Source organism: Geotrypetes seraphini, chromosome 7, assembly GCF_902459505.1.
Source record: "Geotrypetes seraphini chromosome 7, aGeoSer1.1, whole genome shotgun sequence".
Lineage (NCBI taxonomy): Eukaryota > Metazoa > Chordata > Amphibia > Gymnophiona > Dermophiidae > Geotrypetes > Geotrypetes seraphini.
This window is the reverse complement of record NC_047090.1, coordinates 114,757,681-114,778,427: the sequence shown is the minus strand read 5'-3', so window position 1 is coordinate 114,778,427 and position 20,747 is coordinate 114,757,681. Positions and strand designations below refer to the sequence as shown.

The following is a 20,747-nucleotide window of genomic DNA, read 5'->3' as shown; positions in this document are numbered from 1 at the left end:
CAAAGCTGCTGCTACCTGTAATTCCATTCCTGCTCGTAGCAAACTTTCATATCTCAGCCTCTGCTTTTGGGGAAATGCCTCTTTGACAAAGTATATGCTAACTTCTAGGAGACCTTTTGAGAGAGTCTCCACAGTCACAGTGCATACTCTTCCCCAGACCCTCTCACCGTCCCCTCATCCCACCCAACCCTAGGCTCACATTACATATATAAACCCACCCATCAATCATCCTCAACACCCTCCACCTGTTCCTCATGCAAATCCAACATAAACAGATTAAAGGTAACAAAATTACAAATGTAATTCACCACTTCAAATGCTTTTACCTTCTTAAACTTATAAAAATCTCAACCATCATGTGGTTTGCCATCCCAGTCGTCATCAGCCAGGGCAGATATGGTGACTTAAGAAACTGCCCCCAGAAAAAAATCTTTCCAATACAGCCCCCACAACCTACGATCAATCTCCACTTCCCCATACATCCTTACAACAAAAAACCCCTATATTTTGCCCTCATAAATGCCAGATTGGTAAATAACAAAGACCTCATACTAAATGACTGCCTCACAGATAAAAATTGGGACGTATTCCTGATTACTGAAACCTGGCTTAAAGGTAATGATGGATTCACACTAGGTATGATATCTCCCCCCCCCCCCCCCCCCCCCCGGCTTTCAAGCCTTAGCATGCTCCCATACAGACTAAAAGGGAGGAGGAGGAGGAGCAGCCAGTATAAAATCAAACATCATCCCAAGACTGATAGACACTATCACACTAAATGACATAGAGTGCCTCACCTTCTCCACTGGTCATACCATAAGCCACACCTTTGCCTTGATCTAAAGAGCCCCAAGCTCTCCCATGAATGCCTTAGATGACCTAATAACAGTCATCAGCAAGCTAGTTATCTCCCATCAACGAATTACCATCTTTGGTGACATCAATTTTATAAACATCACTGGGGCACCAGCTGACTTCATAACAACATCAGACCTAAGCTTCCACCAGATCACTTCAGCCACCCACATAGCAGGCTATACCCATGACCTAGTCTTCACACAAAAAGACCAAACTACCAACCCTCATACCCTGATCCAACCACTACCTTATCACATTCCATTTTACAAACTCAGCCACAGAACCCCAGACCAAGAACACCAACCCACTGAAAAAGATACTCAACCCTAACTTGGTTAACCTAGGAAAACTATCATCTAGCATCTTTAAAATAGCACACACAAGTCAAGACCATGTATGAAAATCTAGCAGAAACCAAGGTATGATCATGTGACCGAGCCAAGCAGTATCACCCATCACATATCCACCCCACAGGCACCTTTGTTCTTCAGGTCTCTGTTAAAACACAACATACAGGGTTATATAAATGCATCATACATTCTATTAAAATCCACAGCCAGGTCTTCCCAGCTCCTCCTGGTCCTCTATGGGTCCTCCCTGGACTCCGTCTCTCCATGCCTTCACCCAAATCCTTCAGATTTTCAGCAGCTTCCGGAACAATTTACCAGTCCCTCCACCGGTTGCCACCGTCCCAGCCGGTCCCTCCACCAGAAGCTCCTTAGAACTCTGTCTAATAGTCCCAGGGTCTACTAGGCTGCTTCCTAGGAATCCTATTGATTGCTACTAGTACCATTACCAGTCTCTTCGCTGGTTGCTACCATCCCAGCTGGTCCCTCTACCGGTCAGCTGTTAGTTCTTCCCCGTCAGCCTTGGACTCTTCCAACTTCATCGTCATGCAGTCTTATCCTGCATGCACTGAGGGCTCTCCCAGCCCCTCAATTGTCTTATCGCAGACGTATGCACTGAGGACTATCCTTGTGGGGCCACCTCTAGTCCCTCACTCCCTGGCTTTCTTGGATCCCCACCACCTGGATTCTTCGTCACTGGTCCCACTGCTGGTCGTAAAGCCTGAGCCACTTTCTGACTCCAGGCTCTACCAGGCCCTTTGACTACTTCTTAGCTCTTTCTTTCTGGTATATAGGTCCCCACTTACCCATGGATCCTCCCACCACTGGACTTCCATTCTCCACTGTACTAGTTCCCCCTGTCAGGATTGGTCAACCTGGCCATTATACTCTGCTGCACCAGGTCTTCTGTCAGCTGCTCAGCGGTGGCCTTCAGGGCTTACCAGGAGTTAGGCCAGAGGCTACATTCCTCCTTCCAAGGACCACCCAACTCCCGAAGGAGCTCCTAGCCTTCTGAGCTGTCTGTGCTGGGAGCTGTTCTTTTCAGCACCAATGTCCACTCAGGGTAAGTGGACAGCTCCCAGCAGCACTTGCAGTTCTTATGCAAATTAGCTAGGCTCTCTCTGGTGGAATGCCAGTACCAAGAAATAAAACCTAACACTCGCATCTTCTCCTCTCTCTGGTTCACGGACGACCTCAGGAAAAAGAAGAGAGAACTAAGAAAAGCCGAAAGAAACTGGTGCAAATCCAAATATAAAAAAGACAAAGCCTACTGGAAAAAAAATAGCTAGATGAGTACAAATTATCCATCCATGATGCAAAAAAGACTTATTATACTAATCTCCTACAGAAAACTCCAAACAGATCGAGGAACCACACTGACAAAAAAACTTGCTAACTGCCTCACAAAGAAACAAAAAAAACCTACAAACCAACCTGGACAATGGAATCCTCTCAGTCTACTTCCAAGAAAAAAATCGATTGCATATGCGCAAATCTTGATTCGACACCTCAAATCCCAGAACTCGGAACCCAAACCCTCAATCACTTTGATCTGGCATCTCATGACAACCTAGCAAAAACAACTGCCACACTACTATCCTCTGGATCCATCCTCAACCTGTGCCTGCCAAATCTCCTGACTGCCACAAAAAAACACCTTCGTCAAATTGATCCTACCTTTAATAAATTCCTCCCTGTAATTGGGATTGGTACTGCAAAGTTGAAATCATCAGGCCGATCCTAAAAAAAATGACCCTGGATCCAAATGAACCCAGCAACTACAGACTTGTCTCCAACAATTCCAGGCCTTTGTCAACAGACAGAATGCCTTCTCGTACCAATCTGGCTTAAGAAAATTCTATAGCACAGAAGCAGTCCTAGCAGACATAACTATGGCTCTTGGAGCATACTAGGCAAAGGAAGTGATGGGCTACTGGTCCTCCTAGACATCAGTGCCGCCTTTGATAACCATCAATCACCCCTGCCTCCTTTCCAGACTTGCAACTATTGGAATCGACGATTGAGTGCTCCAGTGGTTCTCATCATTCCTGAACCATAGGACTCAAAGCATCCTCCTAAAATCCACTTTTATCACAACTTAAACTGTAACCTCTGTATCAGACTGGTGATAGACATCGCATTAAAACACCACTTAAAAATCCACTTGTTTGCTGATGACATACAACTTTACCTACTGCTATGTTCAAACCTCCAACCTACATAACTACCTCTCAGAAATAAAAAGCTGGATGATCCAAAACAAGCTGCAACTAAACGCAGTGAAAATGGAGAGCTGACCCCCGAACTTGCCCGTCTAGGGAATTGGCCACCCTGACGGCCAAAGACAAATTATGCAGCCTAGGGGTGGTCCTTTCAGTCTCTGACCATATATCCCAAGTAGTTTCTTTCTTGTTCTACTACCTCTGACAACTGTGGAAAATCAGGCGATACATCTGAGGACCAGACTTCTCTCAATTACTCAATGCCTTTGTTCTCTCCAGTATAGACTACTCTATCACACTCAGAAATGTACTCACTACAAAAAGCCTTCATAGACTACAAGTACAAAATGCTCCATCTGACTCCTGAAGAATCTCCACATACAAGACCCGATCACCCCAGCATTGCGCACTGCCCACTGACTGCCAATCAACAAACAATGTATATTCAAAGGCCTAGTAATGGCCTACAAACTCTTCCAATACATGGTAACGGCCTATATGGCCTCCAAACTTCTGCCTGCTTCACTTGCAAGAAGAAAAGCGATTACACAAACCCTCAGGATGTGCTCTCCGCCTTGAAAACACCTTAAAAATATCTCACACTACCTACCATGCTTCTGGAACCAACTACCTACCCGCATAAGATCATTAGAAGGTCTACTGAACTTCAGGAAGGCTATAAAAACTCACCTCTTCCCCTGACTCTCTATGAAAGTGCGCCAATCCAAATTCCCTAGACCTTATGACAAAGGACCTCGACCCTCCACTGTCTCAAGTCTCGAAACGCTGATGTGCTTTGTCCTAAGTCTGACCGTGCCATGTTTTGTCATACAACATTCTACCACACTATATCGTGGTGTTCGTCATCTTTGTCCTATTATACTATATTATATACCATATTTACCATACTGTGTCTGCCATGCTACAATCTCTCATGCCATGTTTGCCATTCCATGTCTTTCATGCTATGTTTCTTCATGCACACTTGCCTATCATTTTTGTCAAGTCATGTCATACTATATTAACCAAGTCATGTCATGTTTAAATTAACTATGCTTTGTAATATTATGTTTGCTGTGCTATGTTTTGCCTAACTATACTCACCATGCTATGTCTCACATACCATGATATGTTTTATCATGTTTTACTTTACTTTGTTAACCATGTTTTGCCATCTTTGTCAATGTTTGCCATGCTTTCTTTTACCATACTATGTCTGAGAATGTACCGCAGTGGTTAGAACCTCAGCCTCAGTACCTTATGACCCAGGCAAGTCACCTAATCCCCCATTGCCCCAGGTACATTAGACAGATTGTGAGCCCACTGGGACGGACAGGGAAAAATGCTTGAGTACCTGAATAAAATCATGTAAACCATTGTGAAGTCCCCTGGGAGAAGTGTAGAAAATTGAATAAATTAAACACTGCTTTATCAGTAAATATTACTTTTTGTAGCCTCTGGGAACCTCTTTTATGTCTAGGGTTTGAGAATGCCTTACATGCAACCATAGAGGTATTATAGGTGGTCACCTTAAGTAGAATTACTGTTTAAAATTGTGAAAAACTGCCCCTGTAGGCAGTCGCTGAGGTGCCAAAACATGTTGGTTGTATGGATAATTAATTAGACTTACATTATCCACTTTTATCTTTAGTTGCTTTTAATAAAATTGAAGCTTGAGTCAATTAGAACTGGCCTGTGTATCATGATGATGTGATCCAATTATAGTGTCATATCAGACATGCTCTGTTAAGCCATAAGTATTTATTTTCAAAGTACAGTTGAATTTGTACCAGTGATCTCAAGGAGCAATGTTAATCCGCAGTCTAATTCATCTGCTGGATGAAACTAGATGCAATTCCTGCAGTTAACTCAAATATTTTTTAGATTAGCTGCAGTCCCAAGGCTGAAATTCAGAAGAGCACTCCACCCACAGCAGATCCTGTGCTTTTGTCTGCTCAAGCGCATCAACCTCTCTGTGCTTCAACCTCTCTTAAATATAACTAATGAACCTGATGGGATCCATTGTGAAGTCATTTTTATCAGGAAAATGTCAGTGCCTTGTGTATGAAACTGTGTATGTTATAGCACCTGAAAGAACCCAAAAGAAACTCTGTGGAATGACGATGTTCCTAAATGGACTTTATTTGAAAATGTCAAAGTTCCAAAGGTATACTAATATCATCCAAATAAAATAAAATCATCCACATAAAAGTAAAATGATCCACATAAAAATCTTAAAGGACCTAGTCCGCTAGGGATGCAGGACCCAACACGGTCCGCATTTTGACAAAAAGTCATCTTCAGGGGTCCCTGGGGGTCCTATAATGATGAATACGTGGGAAAGCTAATATGTGGTGAGCCGGAAGTGAGACATCCTCCAAGTCCAAATTCATGGCTATTGAGATGCATTAATCTGATGCTTTATCTCAAAGCCCCAAATGTCACGAAGACCATTCTTTGGTATTTTATTCAAAAGGTCAGATAATGATTTATACCGCTGCGCAGCCTGATGACCCAAGAAATCTATCTGAAAGCTTAAGATCTGTAAGCTATAATAATTTGTAGCCACAGAGACACTAACCTTCAGTCCTGCCTTTCCCTTCAGGGCTTCAGGGGGAGGCAGGAGTAGTAGCTATAGAGTCACTGCCTTTCTGCTTTCCCCAGAAGCAATATATTGCGAATATTCCCCATTTGACACCCCTCTTCCCCTCCCCCCAAAAAAAGAGTTTTGTTGAACTCCAGACATAGCTATATCCCTTTCTCGCACATGAGAACCATAGGTTCATCCCATTTCATCAAAATCCTTAGGGCTGTTTTCAACATATAATTCAGAAACAAATATACAATTATAGGGATAAGTGAGTAGTGAAGAGCCAGCTGATTCGGCTTCCATTGACAGACCACTCGACTCTCTTTATGCTGGTTTGAGTAATATCAATTTAATAATAAATCAGCAATAGCTTACATGAATGAATCACACAGCATACAGAGTAATAGAGCACACACCAGGCTGGACAGGCTGATGGAGAACTTCCGATGAGTTCTGAAACCATGGTTCAAGAAGCTTTCTTTTATATGATTCTGACAGCTCTGGCCCACGTTGGTGCATGTTACATTTCACATTTTTATTGGTTAATCATATTCATTATCTCTCTTATTAATCTATTGATTGGTTAACATTTTTGAGTGATACTGTGTGTCACGCCTTTCCTGTAGGTCTATTCTATTTCCCTGTAAATGTCCTGTTAATATACCAAGTTCCTCTTTTGAACACCTGGGCCTAACAGCTTTTAGCTCTGTGGTCAGTTTTCTTAAGTTTCACGTCCTTGTTTCTGTGATGCTTTTAACCACTGTCCATCATGACTTGGGTGGAGGGTAGCTTTTCACAAGAATTTCCAACTTTGCCTTCTGTTCGACCTTTTCTTCTCAGAAAAAGCAGAAGTGTGGCTTTCAGAGCTGACAATCTCTGCAGAGCTGACAGCTTCTAGTCAGAGTGTGTCTTCAGCCATTTTAATCTCTCAGCATCCATTTTAAGGTCAAACAGTTTTTTTTATTGAGGAAAAAAAGCACCAACAGGAAACAGCAGACAAGAATGCAAAACAACATGGATGATAAATCCAAAAGGGGACAAATGGAACGTCATCAAATTGTTAGAGCAACCACAATAGAACCCATCCCCCACAAACAAGTCCCCCCCCCTTCACAGAGCAGCAAGGCATCAACACAGCAACAATGCCGGAATGAGCCAAGGTCCCGGTCCATTTTAAGTCTTTAACTGTGTTGGCCTGTTTCTGTTATATTGGGGATTCTAAGAGGTATTCACCTGTGCTTTCTGCCCAGGGCTTCTCTTCTTCTTCCTTCCTCAGTAGTCATAAAAATACCTAGCTGATCCATACTGTTGCCTGTTCCACGGCATTGCCATCAAACAGGAAGTGAGTCAACTTCCTGTTTGGCGGGGGTAATCATAGAGTGCATTCTGGAGCAGGCTAAAGGTAGCCTCTGAGGATCTCTGCTGCAGCTCTGAAGCTAGTTTTTGCAAGCATCTGTACACAGGAAGCGCAGTGGGGATTTCTGGAGCTGGAAGAGAGGGAGAGATGCTGGCCGAGGTAGGGTCACAATGACCCGGGTTTGTTTGTTTTATTCAGTGCATTTTTTGTGCAAAATTTCTCAACTTAAACATAGATTATATACAGTGTATGGCCATTCCTTCTTATTCTCTGCAGATTTTCTGTTTTCCAATTGTGGCTTGTTGTTCTTGATTAATAAGGCTGGTTGTTTAGCATAGATAGGGTGAAAAGTGCAGTCTGAATCAAACTGGCCAAGTCATATCCACGAATGTTTCTCAGAGACTATTTTACTGTCTACAACCATGTGGTTTTATGGTAGTTCCCTAGTCTTTGATTGGGAAGAACTTAGTAATGCCCCTTTTGTAGTGGGGTGTTTGCTATAACGTAAATATACTTTCATGTGATAAACTGAATATAAAGGCAAACAGTTTCAGTGTTCTTCAGTGACTTGTGGCACAAGCATGCCATTTCTATAACTTTTTTACTTTCTTCTGTTTCACTGTAATCTTACTGGCTATTTAGGGTTTATAGTGTCTCTAGATCTGGTTGGTTCATGATCAGAAAGCTCTGTAAAGATGGATAAAAATCATCTAGGGCTGGAAAGGTATTTTCTAACTGTCTATTCTTTGTTCCTCTGTTTTCTCCTATCAGGTGTGTGGTTGTGTTGCTGAGTCCCAGGAAAAACAAGCAGCACCACATTCTGAACAGCTCCAGGTAAGGAAACCAAGCGCAGCAAACCAGTGCCAATCCTAAAAACAGTTCATTATTGGGTTATTTTGACTTTCCCTTTGCATTTAGAATACCAGAACAATAAATTCATGGCATTTTTAGTCTTAACCTGCCATAACTGAAGTCCATTTAAGAACAGATTTAGATTTAACTCACGCTTCTGTATTAATATTCTTTAGTAATAGCTCAAGGCAAATTACATTCAGGTACACAAAGTATTTTCCTGTCCCTATAGGGCTTAAAATATAAGGGTTCAATATTTTAAAAAATCCTGAGCTCTTAAATTTGGCTCCTTAATTTGTACCTTATTTTCAGCCAGATTTAGGAGCATAACTTTTAAGCTCCTAAATTAAGATGAATTTTCATCTGAAAGGTTGCATTCATATACATTTAGGCCCATCATTCATTCACCTAGAATTATGAGCCGAATTTGAGCCTAGTGCTGAGTCCTTAATTTCTTTTCCCCTCCCTAAATCTGCCCCTGTTATCACCCATGTAAGAGTTTATTGAAATTCTGAGTATAAATGTATGCACTCAGCCTTAGTAAATATTCAGAGGCCAATTTATGAGCCTAAATTGTTTCATTATCAGGGCCTTAAGTTTGTACCTGAGACAATTAAGATTTGCCCCAATGCACATGAAGTATTGGTGGGATTTGAACCCCAGATTTCCTGGTTCTTGGCTCACTGCCCTAACCATTAGGGTACTCCTTCATTTCTAATATGGAACATTAGCTGCATAAAAACTCTCACCCCACTCTGGCCTAGATTCTTAAAAAACTGCATTAAAAAATGACAGGCTGCTATCGCAGCCATTCTGGTAGCAAGTTTAAAAAAAGCGAGTCATTCTCCAAAAAACGCTAATGAAGAGTAGTGAAGACTCACTAAATTTGCATGTACCCATCACTGGTGATAGTGATGGACACATACGCAGAATAAACGCAAAAAGAAAAAAAAAACCAAACACACAACAGCAGGAGAGATAATCTCTTCAGCTGCCAACCAACACCCCCTCCCTTGCAGCGGGAGAGATGCCCACTCCCACTGCAATACAACATCCTCCCCCCACCCCCCGCCTCCAACCCCTCTTCCCCAACCCCTCTTCCCCCTACCTTGAATTAGTTGGCTGATCAGAGGGATGCCTACTTCCTATGGCCAGTTGGCCTGCCTCTTCAAAATGGGCCTTCCCCCTTGCACTGGGGAGGGGCCTGGGGCTCTGATTGGCTGATGTTGTTTAAGGCCCCTCCCAAAGGAGAGCAAATGAGGCCCATAGGAGGGGCGTTAGGCATTCGGGCCAATCAGAGCCTTAGGCCCATTCCCGGTGCATCTGGGGAGGGGCCTGAGGCTCTGAGTGGCCCAGGTTGTTTAAGGTCCTTCCTGTGGGAGGGGCCTTAGACAACCTGGGCCAATCAGAGCTTCAGACCTCTCCCTGGTGCATCCCAGGATACACTACCCTGGGAAGGGGAAGGCCCATTTTGAAGAGGTGGGCCAGCTGGCTGCAGAGATTAGGCATCCCTCCTGTCAGGGGTCCGGAGGCAGGGGGGTTGGCAGCGGGAGAGAATGGGCATCTCTCTCACTGCAAGGGGGATGTTTGTGGCGGGAGAGAGTGGGCATCTCTCCTGCTGCTGGGGGTGGATTGCCGTTGCAGGAGGAATGTTGTTTGTGGCAGGAGAGAGTGGGCATCTCTCCCACTGCTGGGGAAGTGGGGGGGGGGGGGTCACCGCTGCAGGGGTAGTTGTTTTTGTGGTGGAAGAGAGTGGGCATCTCTCCTGCTGTTGTTGGGGGGGAGGGGGGGGGTCAGTTGCCTTTCTAATAGTCTCCGATACTGCCATGCCGGGGATTTAAACAGTGCTGTACCAGCACTGTGACAGTCGCCATACCGGCACCCCTGGACTAGTCGCTGATTTTTGTTGCCAATAGCTGATGCTGCTCTTACAAAATGGCTTGGCAATTGTTAATCCACTGGAGTGCTCATTTCATTGTTGAACAGCCCATTTGCATGTCAGTGTCGGAAACTGTTAGAAACCTCGCTAAAGACATAAGCCATTTTTATAATCTGCCGCTAAAATGCCTGCAGGCTGAACACTCGGTAAACAGTTTAGCGATGGAGTTAAAATGTTGAGAATCTGGGCCCCTCTCTCCATCACTTTAGTAATGGTGAGTAAGCTAGTTGGGAGGAGGAATGCTAAAACAAAATAGAAAATACAAGCTGTATTTCAGTGCATGCCCATGCCTGACAAATATAGGTTTCTTTGAAGGTCTTTAGGTTAAAGCCTCAAAAAAAAAAAAAAAAAAAAAAAGCTTCTCTCGCAACAAATGTGCCACTCTTCTCTGCTCTGCTCTGTTGAATGATTTAAGAGTAAGTTTCAAGAGGGTTGGGTCTTGGATCTCAGCTAGCTGTTCAATGCCCAGAGGATAGCAATATGTCCATACTTGTGCAATCTCTTCCGTGTGAGGCAGTTGTACAAGATTTAAGTGCATAAACTGTTGAGAAAACTTGTGCTAGAGCTGAACTCTCAAACCATGTTCATTCAAGAATTTTACAATGTGGGTTGGTTTTTTTGGTTTTTTTTTTGTGATCTTGTGTATGACAGGTTACAATCAGTCTGGACTCCCAGTATTTGACCCATCAACAGTTGTTTTCCTGGCATTCTTTTTAGTGGTGGTGGGGTTATACTGGGTTTGGATTGCACTGAATTCAAGATTGGAGTCCAGTGTTAGTTTCTTCACATGCCATCCTGTGACATTATGTTTGAAGCAGGTCAATCAATTGAATTCTTAACAGACTAGGCATTAAAAAAATCTAATTTTATGCATTTGTGTCTTTGTTCTCTCTCTTTAGGAAAACCATCACAGCTCTTGCCTTCTCTCCTGATGGAAAGTACCTGGTCACTGGAGAGGTGAGCACAAAACATGAGAGCATTGGGGACTGCAGGGTCACTCATTGTGAACCCAGGAGAGGGTTAATAAAAATGGAGGGCAGTGGTCAAAGACAGTGACCCTTAATTCCTGTCTCAGAGTTGGTGGCAATGTTGCGTTTTGTAAAATTGTTATAAAAGGATGCACCCCTTTTGACTTTGAATAATGAAAAGGGAAATGCACTGATTATCCACAATGGATTGCATTACTACTCCACATAGGTACATTACTCTATGGTCAGAACTGTTCTTCTGAGAATATCCTTGACTGCCACTTTTACTTGGTTTGATAGTGGTAATGGTGGGCAGGACAAGGCAAAGGGGTTTGAAACATCTGAAAATTGTATTGAGAAAGTTCTGTTTTAATGCACTGAGGCCATTTAATAGAAATAGAGAAACATAAGGGCAGATAAAGGCCAAATGGCCCATCCAGTCTGCCCATTCGCAGTAACCATTATCTCTTCCTCTCTCTAAGAGATCTCATGCTTTCTTGAATTCAGACAGTCTCCACCACCTCTTCTGGGAGACTGTTCTACTCATCTATCACCCTTTCTGTACAAAAGTGTTTCCTTAGATTACTCCTGAGCATATCACCTCTTAACTTCATCCTATGCACTCTCATTCCAGAGTTTCCTTTCAAATGAAAGACTTTACTCATGCTCATTTATGCCATGTAGGTGTTTAAACGTCTCTATCATGTCCGCTTCTGTGCTTTCTTGGAGGCGGATTCAGAGACCAGGGTCTCGATCTCTTATTTTCATAAACAGATTATGGATATCAGTCCGCCCAGGGCTTTTCCTTCTGTTTTGGAGGCCTGGCAGCATGACTTGGGGAGAGACTTTAGAGGGGAATTTTTGCTAGGAGTGTTGAAACGCACTGCAGGCCTGGTATGTAGTGCTGAACTACGGGAATGTCATTACCACACAGTTCTGAGAGTTTGTTTCCCAAAGTCAAGCTTATTATATGGGTTGTGTCAATACTCAGTTATGTATGTGCTGCTCTGTTGAGGTGAATTCTTATTTTCATGGTCTCTGGCATTGTGAGGGGATCCAGGGTTTTTGGAGAGCCCTGGCATCCTTTTTGTGGGAGCTCTTGCAAGTCCCCGTTCTGTCTCGGCGCTTTCTATGTTATTTGCTCACTTCTCTCTGCTCTCTGTGTATACTTCTGCAGAAAAACTGTATCTTAGTAAATGTTTTATTTTGGGGAAGAAATGTATCTTGAATTGTGGGCTCTCTCCTGAGCCACCCTCCTTTTGGTATTGGAGAAATAAGCTGCATGAACTGATGGGCTGGGAATCTCAGTTGGCTTATCCTTCTCAAGGAAGGAGCAGAGACTTTGTCAATACCTGGACTCCATATTTGAATATTCTATCTCCAGAGCGTCGCAGCCGTATATTGAATAGACTTCAATTGTATAATGTCATACCTGTATAAGTTCTGATATCAGTCTGTGCATTGTTTCTGGTGGGGTGGGGATGAGGGTTTAGTTGGGGGGGTTGGGTTGGGGTAATGATGCCTTGGTGTGGCTGTGGAGGATATAGGAGTACAGTCCTCCATGGTGGGTAGATATTATTGTAAAAATTGAATTGTGCCCTTCTCTTTGTTCTGGCTGTATCTGCTCAATAAAAAAGATTTAAACATAAACACCTCTATGATACTTCCCTCTCCCGCCTTTCCTCCAAAGTATACAGATTGAGATCTTTAAGTCCGTCCCCATACGCCTTATGACAAAGACCACACACGATTTTAGTAGCTTTCCTCTGGATCGACTCCATCCTTCTTATATCTTTTTGAAGGTGCTGTCTCCAGAATTCTACACAATATTCTAAGTTTCCAAGTTTATTCAATATTTGATTAATCGCTTATTCAACATTCTAAGTGATGTACATATTATAAACATTACAAAAGTTAATAGGGGGAGACTGACAATTTCATATAAAAAACGAAAACAAAATACTTGAGACGAACATGGAATGTAAGGGGAAGGAGAAGGGAAAGAAATACAATTTTAAATAAGGTAAAGAAAACATTTATGGTAAACAACATTAGGAAAGGAAGACAAATGAAGGCTAAAAAAGTACTTGTGAGATCTAAAAAAAAAACTTTGGTCGGGTCATACGTACTGGTTATATCAGCTAACAAATGCATCTTTAAAAAGAAAACATTTGAGCTTACTTTTAAATTTAATCAAATCTAATTCCTCACGAATATTGATTGGAAGTAAATTCCAGGTTTGAGGTGCTGTGACGGAGAAGATTGAATTTCGCCGTGTATTTATGATTTTTAAAGAAGGGACTGTCAAAAGATGTTGGTCAATGGATCTAAGAGCTCTAAGTGGGGTATAGGGGATCAAAACTCTGTAAATAAAAGAGGGAGACTTACAAAGAAGGCTTTTAAAAACTAATAAGTTCAATTTGTAGGTTATTCGATGTGCTACAGGAAGCCAATGTGCTTCCCTGAGTAGCGGATAACGTGGTCGAATTTTTTGCGTTTTTTATAAGTTTTATAGAAGCATTTTGTATGATCTGTAAAAGACGGATTTCTTTTAAAGCAGTACCTTTGAACAGTGCATTACAGTAATCAATTTTCGAGATTACCAAAGAATGAACTAAAATATTTATGGATTTAGGGGATAGAAATTTTGAAACTGAACGGATTTGCCATAGTCGAAAAAATGTGGATCTAACAATACTATTAATGTGTTTGTGGTAAGTGAGTTTATTATCAAAAATAACTCCTAGGATCTTGATGCTACTTGTTAATTGTAGGGTTGAACCTTTGATGGTAATTGGAGAAAGCAGCTTTTGGTCATCCTTCCATGGGAAGAACATAACATTTGTTTTTTCAATATTTAAGGCTAGCCGGTTAGTCTCTAGCCATGGATGAACAAGCTCAAGTTTCCTATTGACAGATGCTATTTCATCAGAGTTATTATATTCTAGCTGGTGTATAAAATGAATGTCATCTGCGTATGCAAAGACATGAAAGCCGATAGATTGGCAAAGGGTCAAAAGTGGCGCTAAGAAAATATTAAATAATAAAGGAGAAAGAATGGAACCTTGAGGAATACCATATGAAGCTGAAAATGCGTTTGATGTACTATTATTAAAGGTTATGACTGAGGAACGATTAGTAAAATAAGATTTAAACCAGGAGAAGACCTGATCTGTGATTCCGAGGGACTGTAGTCTTTCCATGAGAAGGCTATGATCAATGGTATCAAAAGCTGATGACAAATCAAGAGAGATAAGAAGGACCGACTTATGGTGGTCTAAAAAATAAAGTATTGATGTAGACATACCTAATAAGGAGTGTTCGGTTGAATGATGCTGCCTAAAACCGGTTTGATTAGGATGCAAGATATTGGTTTTTTCAACAAATTCGGCAAGTTGCTTAAATACCACCTTCTCTGTTAGCTTTGCTAAAAAAGGAATGTTAGCGATAGGTCTGTAGTTCGAATGAACCTCAGAGCTGAATCTATAATCTTTGATGATGGGATGAATAATGGAATTCTTCCAATCTAATGGCATGGTACTTTCTTGGAGACTTTTATTCACCAGAGCAAGGATAAACGGACCAAAAATAGGAAAGTATTGCTTACAAATAATGGGGGGAATTTTTTCGGTTTGTGAACCTTTAGTATTAAGGGTTTTAATAAGGGATTCTATTTCTGTCAGGCTAGGAAGCTTAAATTGAGAACATTTAGAAGAAAATGGAAGTGGGGTAGGTTGATCAGATGCAGGGTCAGGAGTAGATTGTGAATTGAATTTTGTCCTAATAAAGGTTATTTTATCTAAGAAAAAATTTGCCAATTCTTGAGCAGTTGGTAAATTGGTATTTGTCTGATTTGACTGTTTGGTATTGGGTTGTATTGATTTAAGAATTGAAAAAAGAGTGGAAGGGTTTCGAGCTTTTTCAATTAGTTGTGAGAAATAATCCATTTTTGCCTTGTTAATTTTAGATTTATAATATCTTGAATGTTCTTTAAATTTTTCTAAGTTAACTATGGTTTTTTGGTGTCTCCAACAGCGCTCCAAGGATCGCAGTTGTTTTTTATGGTGTTTAGTTCTGCTAAAACCAAGGATTTTGCGTTTTCCGAGCGGTAATAGTTTTAGTTTGGAGTGGAGCTAATTTATCAAGTAGAGATGTGACATTTCTGTTTCAAAGAGCGAGGGAGTCATCCAAAGAACCTGTAATAATTTTGAGCAGTTCTAGGTCGAAAATAGAAATTATAGATTCGAATGAAAGTTTACGCAAGTCTCTTGAAACGAAGGTTTTGTGAGCAGAAGAAACCATAAAATGTGGACAGCTATAAGTTAATGAGACAAAATGATGATCAGACCAAGGGACTGAAAAATTGGGACCAAGAAAATAGTTAGAGGTGGCTGATTTGGGAACTAAAACCATATCCAAAATATGACCTGCTTGGTGAGTGGGGAGTTTAAGAAGGGGATATAAATCCAGATGATTGATGTGAGAGAGTATTTCTATAGTGTTATGATTATTCACCTCATCGAAGTGAATATTGAAGTCACCGAGGATTAAAGGATTTTGGGTGGAGGAACCAAAGTCATACAATAAGGCTTGTAAATGAGTCAAATTATCTCGGGTGATTGGAGGAGGCAGGTAGAGAAGAAGTGCGTCTATCTTTGGCCTAATATTGACAGTAAATTGTAGGAATTCTATAGGGGAGTTAGCTGAAGAACACTCGGTGACAGTTACTAGAGATTTACGAAATATAATTGCTAATCCACCGCCTCGCTTGTGAGATCGATGATTATAAAGAAAAGAATAACCTGAAGGACAGGCATATGAAAGATAAGCTTCTTCCCCATTAATTAACCAAGTTTCTATAATGCATAGGATATCTAATGAATTATGATTGATTAAGTCTTTAAGCAGATGAAATTTGGTTTTGAGGGAACGAGTATTAATTAAACCAATCTTAATTTGGCTTTCTCTAGCGGCCACAGAATTTGGGTTATTTTTTATATAAGTTAATGGTATATTTATGTAATTTGAGGAACGAGGAGTAAAAGAGGTTTTAACACTGATTTTAGATTTAAAACTTTGAATGACTGGAATAGGGGAAAAGGACTCCATTGGTTGACAAGAAATTGTAGTGGAACTAAGAAGAGGAAACCGATATGTAAAGCAACCTGAAAGGATAAATGAGGTCTCACCAAAGTCTTATACAGGGGCATCAATACCTCCTTTTTCCTACTGACCATAACTCTCCCTATTCACCCTAGTATTCTTCTAGCATTCGCCGTCACCTTTTCTACCTGTTTGACCACCTTAAGATCATCACATACAATCACACCCAAGTCTCACTCTTCTGTCATGCACATAAGTTCTTCACCCCCTAAATTGTACTGTTACTTTGGGTTTTTGCAGCCCAAATGCATGACCTTACATTTCTTAGCATTAAATTTTACCTGCCAAATTTCATATCATTCTTCAAGCTTCGCTAGATCTGTCTTCATATTATTTACACTATCCAGGGTATCTACTCTCTTGCAGATTTTGGTATCATCCACAAAGAGGGAAATCTTACCCGAGAGCCCTTCAGCAATATTCCCTATAAAAATGTTAAAAAGAACAGGCCCAAGACAGAACCTTGAGGCACACCACTAGTAACATCCCTTTCCTCAGAGCGATCTCCATTGACCACTATCCTCTGTAGTCTTCCACTCAATCAGTTCCTGACCCTGCCCGTCACTTTAGTGTCCTAGCCAGAAGGCACTTGGAAGTGCGCAGAAGCCCATCTGGCCACACCCCGCTTAGGTGGAGGGATCTGGGAGGTGTGGGGAGAGGAGGAGAGATGCTGGCCAGGAAGGTGGGTGGATAAATACTTGTTCAGAACTAGTGAGACACAAAGGTTTAAAACCACCCACTCCAGTGGTTTTAAACCTTATATCTCTAACTTATTCTTGCCATATATTTCCACTCCCTTCGCTCATCCCGATTGGCACTCCTTCAGTTGCCACCACATTTATGCTTGTGGCTGGACATAACTTGTGAAACTATGTATGCATATATTGCCCCCAAACTCTGGAACATTCTTCCACTGGAACTCAAAACTTAACACTTTAAAAAAAAACTACCAACTTCTGAAGACCTGGCTATTCAAGCAAACATACTGCTGTAGGAACACTTAGCTGTACCCTCTTTTTCTGTACTCTCACTCTCTTGATGATTTTATTTTATTTGTAAACTGCTTCGCTGCATTTCTGATGCGAATTGCAGTATATCAAGCACATTAAATTAATAAAATTAATTAATCAGAAACTTCAAAGTTGATGATTTCTTAGTCTTATTTTTACCTTTATTTTATCAGTTTTGAATTAAATCCTTGTTTTTTTAAATGGGAAAACATTTTAAATCTCTAGCTTTTATGAGGGTAGTTTATAACGGGCGCTTACACAGGTGGTAATTTTTAAAGACAGCACGAAAATGATAATCCATTAATATGAGTTTGCTTGCTCACACTAGATAATATATTCTCCTCCTCTTTTTTTTCTCTCCTCTAGTGTGGACACATGCCAGCAGTACGAGTTTGGGATGTTGCTGAGCGTGCCCAGGTGGCAGAACTCCAGGAGCACAAATATGGTATTGCCTGTGTGGCATTCTCACCCAGCGCCAAGTACATCATCTCTGTTGGCTACCAACATGACATGATTGTTAACGTGTGGGCATGGAAGGTATGGCAGTCAAGGAACATGTAATGATTTTACAAACAAAAACATCAGAATTGGATGTAGGAGAGAGAAACTGGACAAAAGAAAGGACTGAACTGAAAATCTCCCAATTAAGGCTCCTGCATCTTCTCTCACGAATATTCATAGATACTACTTTTGGGTCAAATGAGCTCTGTTCAAACTGGACAGATGCCTTGATTCTTAGAGGCCCTATGAATATAGGTGTAGATAACTTTTCAAGCAAGGAGCTTATTACAATGTGTAAACTCTACATAAGTGTTAACAGATTTCATAACATACATAACATAAGAAAAACTATGCTGAATCTAGAAATCTCATCAAGGACGGAGTGGTAGGGGCAATCTGCCTTGTGTGCAGGGAGTTGGGGGGTGCTGAAGCAGTTGCGGGGCTGTGGTCCACCTGCGTGCAGCCATTTGCTTCACCGGCCCCTGCCCCCTATGACATTAATCTCCTGTTCTGGGGTGGGGGACCAACAAAGCTGATGGCCATGCAACCTCTCCTACTACTTGGAGAAGAGGGGTGTTCTGGCTAGAAGAGGGGGTGCTCCACCCTGGGTTCCAGCCCATCAGGTATGCTACTGACTATCTGTGGCCAATCCAGATCACAAGTACTCAGCATATTCCAGAAAGTTATTTTTTTTTCTCATAGCTTATTTCCAGGGATGAAAAATAGCACGCCCAAGTCTATTTGGCTAATAATATTTGGACCTTTCCTCCAGAAACTTGTCCATACCTCTTTTGAACCCATCTAAGTTATTCACATTGACTACTTACATATCCAGAAACAAATTCCACAGCCTAATTATATGCTGTGTAAAAAACAAGATTTATGATTGTTTTCAACTTTCTCATTTTTAGTTTCATAGAGTGTCCTTTTGTTTTTATGGTATTTGAAAGGTTAAACAACCATTTTCTGTTTCTATTCCATCGCACCCCCTGACTTTATAGACATCTAACATAGGCTTCTTTAGTTTTCTGCTCTTCAAGCTGAAGAACCCTAACCTGTTTAGCCTCTCTTCAGAAGGGAAGTGTTCCATCTTCTTTATCAATTGCTACCCTTCTCTGAACTTTTTCTGCTTCCACTATGATGTTTCAGAAGCTCAAGGCCCAACATTGGACATGTAATAGAGCCCCTTCTACAACACCAACCAATTCTAATCTTTGACTGGTTTATTTTGCAGAAAAATGTGGTGGTGGCAGCCAACAAAGTATCAAGTAAAGTGACAGCTGTATCATTCTCAGAGGACTGTAGCTACTTTGTTACTGCTGGAAACCGGCATATCAAATTTTGGTACCTGGATGAGAGCAAGACCTCCAAGGTAGGGGCACAGAGGAAAAAAGATGTCTCTCTTTTGACCCCCTTTTCTATTTATTCCCTGACCACCTTATTACCTCAGTCTTGCAAGCCCATTTTGACTCTTTAAACTCCCATTTCCTATCAACCTGTAATTTGTCTCTAATTCTGATCAATCTCCTCTCTTCCTCCAGTTCTGCTGCTAAAACCCTTCTCATCCATGTTGTATTGCTATCCCACTTTGATTACTGCAGCTGTGCAGACTAGATGGGCCATTTGACCTTTATCTGCCGTCATGTTTCTATGTTTCTATATTTATATAAATGTATTTAGTATGAGTGTGTTTCCTAGACTTGATCATTCATATTCCCTGGTGATGGCAAGAATGATGCCCACTTCCCTTGATGCTGACACTTCAGTTAGGGAGCAGCTGGCAGGCACAGAATGTATTGATGGCCTGCGATGACTGGAAAAGTGGAAGCAGGGAGAGGTGAACTACTGTGCTTTATGTTAGAAACAAATAGTTCTGTGTGTTGAGTTGGCAACTCCTCTTTCTCAGTAGCTTGAATAAGCTATGCAGGTTGTGCCAGCCCTTCCCTTAAACTCTGAAATGAATTTGAGAATGTCAGAGCTTGACAAACAGAATAAAGGAAAATTCTATCCCAAGATCACAAAGTCATAATTATTATTTGCATTTAGCGCTCAACATGATGGTAATGTGTATGGTAATCACATCAAAAAGATATAAAAAGGATGGAGTCAGTCCAGAGGAAGACTACTAAAATGGTGTGTGGTCTTCGTGATAAGACATATGGGGACAGACTTAAAGATCTCAATCTCTATACTCTGGAGGAAAGGCAGGAGAAGGGAGACATGATAGAGACATTTAAATACCTACGTAATGTAAATGCGCATGAGTTGAGTCTCTTTCATTTGAAAGGAAACTCTGCAATGAGAGGGCATAGGATGATGTTAAGAGGTGATAGGAGTAATCTGAGGAAATACTTTTTTACAGAAAGGGTGGTAAATGCATGGAACAATCTCCCAGAAGAGGTGGTGGAAACAGAGACTGTGTCTGAATTCAAGAGGGTCTGGGATAGGCATGCGGGATCTTTCGGAGAAAGAGATAATGATTACTGCAGATGGGCAGACTAGATGGGCCATTTGGCCTTTATCTGCCATCATGTTTCTATGTTTCTATCATTACATGGTCTCCTTATTTCAGCAATGTTTTAGGCTCTGGTCACAAGGAGTTTAATTGACTTGCTCAAAGGGGTTGAACCAATATCTGTAGGTTTCACAGCAGTATAATAATATTGGAGTACTATGGAACATCCAAGAGTATCAGCATATAACATGCCGAGTACTTATCAAAGCCCTAATTGCCCTCAGTCTGAATCTCCTGTATATATCTAATTACTTTCAGATTTTCATTTTATCCTTCCAGTTTCAAACACTACCATGAACAGGAACTAGGTCTATAAATGACAAGTTCAACGTTATTTTCAGATTACTTTTATCCTTAATACACACATGTACACAAGCTCAGCTGGATACCACTGAAAGACACTTGTAATACTCTGAGAAATATAA

At 41.3% G+C, this 20,747-nt stretch overlaps 1 protein-coding gene across 6 annotated transcripts in view; it reads left to right on the top strand.

The window, feature by feature from the left end:
* Positions 1-20,747, top strand: part of MAPKBP1 (mitogen-activated protein kinase binding protein 1) — a 363,581-nt gene that overhangs the window by 151,905 nt on the left and 190,929 nt on the right. For all 6 annotated transcript variants that reach the window (XM_033951898.1, XM_033951899.1, XM_033951901.1 and 3 more), the window contains exons 4-7: positions 8,146-8,208; positions 11,065-11,122; positions 17,673-17,843; positions 19,042-19,179. In XM_033951898.1, coding sequence (XP_033807789.1) covers positions 8,146-8,208; positions 11,065-11,122; positions 17,673-17,843; positions 19,042-19,179 — 430 coding nt within the window. The remainder of the gene's footprint in view (positions 1-8,145; positions 8,209-11,064; positions 11,123-17,672; positions 17,844-19,041; positions 19,180-20,747) is intronic.